At 36.8% G+C, this 5170-nt stretch overlaps 1 protein-coding gene across 1 annotated transcript; it reads left to right on the forward strand.

Annotated features, from left to right (window-relative positions):
• The first annotated feature begins 2671 nt into the window (after window positions 1-2671).
• On the forward strand, window positions 2672-3907 carry LOC146636823 (uncharacterized). Its single transcript, XM_085351069.1, has one exon. The coding sequence runs from the start codon at window positions 2672-2674 to the stop codon at window positions 3905-3907; it is 1236 nt and encodes a 411-aa protein (XP_085207195.1).
• The last annotated feature ends 1263 nt before the right edge of the window (window positions 3908-5170 follow it).

Below are 5170 nucleotides of genomic sequence, written 5' to 3' on the forward strand. Positions count from 1 at the left end.
GTCCTTTTCCCCGCGTCTTTAAAGCTGCCAACTCTGCCTCAGCTTTCATACGAACAGATGAAGTTGAAGATCTTGAAGAAGTTTTGTGGCTTTCAACATTTGAAACTGCAAGAAACTCCATTCCGGGTTTCTCTGAGGCGTGGGCTTTCATCATCAGAGTTCATCCTTTAACCTATAACAATTAAAATATTCTCAAGTATGATCAACGGTTAATTACAGCACCGGCCGGAGTACCGGGAGCAGTTTGGAAGAACAAAAAGACGCGGAGACTGTTCTAAATTGTCATCCAAAACTAACTCAAAGTTTATTCTTTGTGCAGCAGTTTTTATAGGCAGACAACAAGTTTCAGTTCAGACCCTGCCCACTGGGTGGGGTGGTGTCCTTCGACAGTTGGAATCCTTTGTTCAGCAAGGGCAATAAAGATGCACTCACAAGGCCTATAAATCTTATACAGAGGTCTCCTACATCCGTGAGTTCTGACACAACCCAGATGGTCTTCACATAAACATCTTCTGCAAGGGAGTGATAAGTAAAAGAGTGATTTGTTGGTGTTTTCCCTCCAACCTTAGTATCTACTTTCACACCATAAAATCTTCAGTTGACACAGCAAGAGGAGATGAGGTTAAAACAAAGGGCATTGCAGAAACAGGGTCCTTTGTATAATATCATCAAAAACAATACTCAGTAAATGCTACCATGGTATCAAAATATCACAACAGAAACACTATCACTTGGCTTGATATCATCCTCCACTTCTGTCTCAGTATTTGATGCAACATTGTTTTCCAATAAATTGATTTGCTTTGGACAAACAGCAGGATTTTGTTCTCTTTGATTTATCCAGTTCTGAATTTCACTTAAAAACACATTTGTGTATTTCATGATACTTGAAAAGCATTCCTCTTCTTTTATTACTTCCTCTGGCACCAAAGACAACACCTCAACATGTGAACTTGAAGCCTTTTCGCACAGTGCCTTTAAATCCACCAAATACTGCTTAATTTGAGAAAGATTTTCATTGTGTTGCATGAGCGCTTTCATTTTTTGTATTAGTCCTTTCATTTTATTAACATATATTTTGCATTCATTTTGTGATTTTTCGATTTTATTCAACAATGCCTTTCCAGTCATTTTTCTTTCTCTCTTTCCCCCCAAATCATTAGAGGAACAATCATCATCACCTGTTTGACTCATGATTTTCCCGTTTGTTTGTTCGATTTTTTATTTATTTATTTATTTTAATCTTCAGTGATCATCCATTAAAACATATATCCACTGGAAGCCACAATAGACTTTGACCATAAAATCCTTTCAACGTAACGGCACTTTAATTGTCCATTTGAACATCATCCAAGCAGCATAATTAATAAGACGCAGCGCAGTCATCAATCCAAGAGCGCAGCCAAAAACATTGCACATTTAACCAACATTCATTCCATTCAGTGTCTCCTCTTAAAACATCTCAGCGCTAATGCAATGTCGCTTCCTTTTCCACAACCAGACATGCACAGGTATTCTTACCTGCGCTCCTCAGAATTGCGTCAGGTGTGTCGGTGCTGCTGGGCTCACTCATTCAGATGCGCTGCACTTACTTGGCGTCTTTCAGGTTCCTTGATCTGATTTCTTTGATCCTGCTTGTGGCTGGCTTCTCCAGAATGCCGTTTTTTGTTGACTAAAGATGTAGCGACTTCCACAGTCGCTAGAGGCCGGGGATGGAGCCTGCCTATTTGCCTGACGCGCTGTCAACTTTACGCAATAATGCGAGAGGTGGAACTGTTTGCTTGTTTATTAAAGTGCTTTGAGAGTTTACAGAGTAATGTCATCGGCTCCTGATTCAGACTCTTAATGGGGACATTTCATTTTCCAGCAGGAAGCTTTTTGTTATAGCCTTTAGATCAGGGGTCGGCAACATGCGGCTCTTTAGTCCTTATAGTGCGGCTCTGCGTGGTTTGGGAAAATAAATTAGTATTTAGCTGAAGTGTATTTTATTTATGCCAGTTCTTTTTTTTTTACTTGTAGTTCTAAATTGGAAGATTATTGTGATTTTGCAATATACAAATAAAATTATATTTTGTTATTTTTTCATCGCTCAAAATAAGCATCACACTCGCGGAAGCCGGTGTACCCGGCGAAACGCCGTGCATTTATCGAGCCTTTCAACCCCAGATAGGCCAATTATGGCTCTTTGGGTCTTAAAGGTTGCTGACCCCTGCTTTAGATGAACAGAGTTTTTTAATTAAATACATACTCTTTAATAAATGTTCTCTTTTATAAAAAGTAGGATAATTAAAAAAACTTTTATTATACCTCTATTAGAAAAAAAACTGTCTTGTTTTCTGTTGTCTGTTATGTAATATTAGGGATGTTTGTGACAATTAATTTCTTCATCGGCTGGACTAACCAATAGTCCACAACTAGGAAACAATGAAATTTTAAGTTAAGTTTGAAAACAGTTTAAAAAAAAACACCCCATTCCAAAACGTCTTGTGACAATCTCATTGGAGTGATGATGTCATAGAACGTCATAAGTCCTTTGATGTTTTTCCTTAAATAGGGGTGAGAAACAGCAAGATTTAGTTCGTTTCAGCAGCATCTGTGTTTGCAGCCTACAAAACGTTCACCACAGAAACATTTGGAAAGCTCTTCAAAGTCATCGTATAGAAACTCCAACATGTTTCCAAGAAAAAAACAACCAATTCAAAAAGATTACGCCGCCTCTCCTTCCTGGAGTGGCCGGCCGATTTCCCCAAATGGCGTCTCATCCTCCCAAAGGGCATTAGAGGAGAGTAGGAAGGAAAACTACCTTCTCCAGAAAAAAATGCAACAAATTGAAGAAGAAAAACTTCAACTGGAGGACAAGTGTAGACGAATGGAAGCCCAAAATAAAGAGCTGGAAGAAAGACAACAGCGCCAGCCGGACATAAACATTATTAATGAGGGCTGGGGAATCAAGTTTGCTCAGGCCCGAGAGCAGATTGTGCACCTCAATAAAGAAAACAGGCAAAAGCGCGCAGAACTAAAAGAAATGACCAACCAGCTCCAAGACAAGAAAACGATGACTGATAAGATACAACGGGATCTCCAATACATGGACCGAAAAAATCGGCTCCTCCAAAGACAGCTCCATGAAGCTGTGGAAGAAAAGAATAAATTCCTCCAACAGAAGGAAGAGCAGGACAAAAAGCAACAAGACATGCAGCACAAACTGAAGAGCATGCAGGAAAAATACCGCATGCTGAAAGAAAGCCTGGATGAAACACTGCGCCAAAATAAAGACCTTCTTCAACAGAAAGAGCAACAGCAGGAAAGACTGAAAGAAGGAAAACGCATCGTCCAGGACTTTCAGTCTAAAAATCTAAAACTGCAAGAGTTTTGTAATCAGCTGGAGGACAAAGCAACTAAAGTGGAAGAAGAAAGGGACAAACTGGAGAAACGGTGCTCACAGATGCAGAAAAGGATCGATCAGATAGCGAGAAACAACTCCGAGCTCGTTAAGGGGCGTTTGGTGGAATTCAATAACTTGAAGAGTGAACACACTCAAATGCAGTCACAAAAACAACAAGAAGACAAAATACATGAAGACAAAAATCAAGAAATCAAGAAAAGAAAGAAGCAGTTAAAAGACAAGCACAAAGAGGTCCAACAGAGAAATGCAGACATGCACAAGGACAAGCTGATACAGGAGGAAACATCCAAACAACTCAAAGACAAGCTTGAAGAACAACAAGCAGCATTGGAAGAGATGGAACAAAGATGTGAGAAACTTGAAGAAAAAAAACGCAGAAACCATCGACGAGCTGAGAAATCTCATCGTGGAGAAAAAAGCGCTCGTGGAAAAGTGCATGAAAAAAAAGAAAAAATGGTTCCACTTGTTCCAGAGGAGAGACGCTACTGCTTCCTCACCTGATGTAGCCTCGTCTTGCTCCACCTCTGTTAACCCCCCCAACCAGTCCCGGCAGTTGACTGTCCCCTCCTGAGCCTGGTTCTGCCAGAGGTTTCTGCCCGTTTAAAGGCAGTTTTTCCTCCCCACTGTCGCCAAGTGCTTGCTCAGAGGGGATTGTTGGGGTTTTCTCTCCTAACTTCTTTCCTTATTTCTTCATTTTACCTTTTTTCTTCATTTACTTGTTTAACTTCTTTCATTATTACTTCATTTTACCTTTTTTCTTCATTTACTTGTTTAACTTCTTTCATTATTACTTCATTTTACCTTGTTTCTTCATTTACTTGTTTAACTTCTTTCATTATTACTTCATTTTACCTTTTTTCTTCATTTACTTGTTTAACTTCTTTCATTATTACTTCATTTTACCTTGTTTCTTCATTTACTTGTTTAACTTCTTTCATTATTTCTTCATTTTACCTTTTTTCTTCATTTACTTGTTTAACTTCTTTCATTATTACTTCATTTTACCTTGTTTCTTCATTTACTTGTTTAACTTCTTTCATTATTACTTCATTTTACCTTGTTTCTTCATTTACTTGTTTAACTTCTTTCATTATTACTTCATTTTACCTTGTTTCTTCATTTACTTGTTTAACTCCTTTCATTATTACTTCATTTTACCTTGTTTCTTCATTTACTTGTTTAACTTCTTTCATTATTACTTCATTTTACCTTGTTTCTTCATTTACTTGTTTAACTTCTTTCATTATTACTTCATTTTACCTTGTTTCTTCATTTACTTGTTTAACTTCTTTCATTATTACTTCATTTTACCTTGTTTCTTCATTTACTTGTTTAACTTCTTTCATTATTACTTCATTTTACCTTGTTTCTTCATTTACTTGTTTAACTTTTTCATTATTACTTCATTTTACCTTGTTTCTTCATTTACTTGTTTAACTTCTTTCATTATTACTTCATTTTACCTGGTTTCTTCATTTACTTGTTTAACTTCTTTCATTATTACTTCATTTTACCTTGTTTCTTCATTTACTTGTTTAACTTCTTTCATTATTACTTCATTTTACCTTGTTTCTTCTTTTACTTGTTTAACTTCTTTCATTATTACTTCATTTTACCTTGTTTCTTCATTTACTTGTTTAACTTCTTTCATTATTACTTCATTTTACCTTGTTTCTTCTTTTACTTGTTTAACTTCTTTCATTATTACTTCATTTTACCTTGTTTCTTCATTTACTTGCTTGTTATTCTTATCTAAATAATAAA

Source organism: Diplotaxodon limnothrissa, linkage group LG3 (genome assembly GCF_057381915.1).
Source record: "Diplotaxodon limnothrissa isolate DT_005_m linkage group LG3, D_limnothrissa_male_GT1.1, whole genome shotgun sequence".
NCBI lineage: Eukaryota > Metazoa > Chordata > Actinopteri > Cichliformes > Cichlidae > Diplotaxodon > Diplotaxodon limnothrissa.

What these genes read in the sequence shown, in the direction of transcription:
- LOC146636823 (XM_085351069.1), top strand. Translation starts at nt 2,672, where the DNA reads ATGTTTCCAAGAAAAAAACAACCAATTCAAAAAGATTACGCCGCCTCT.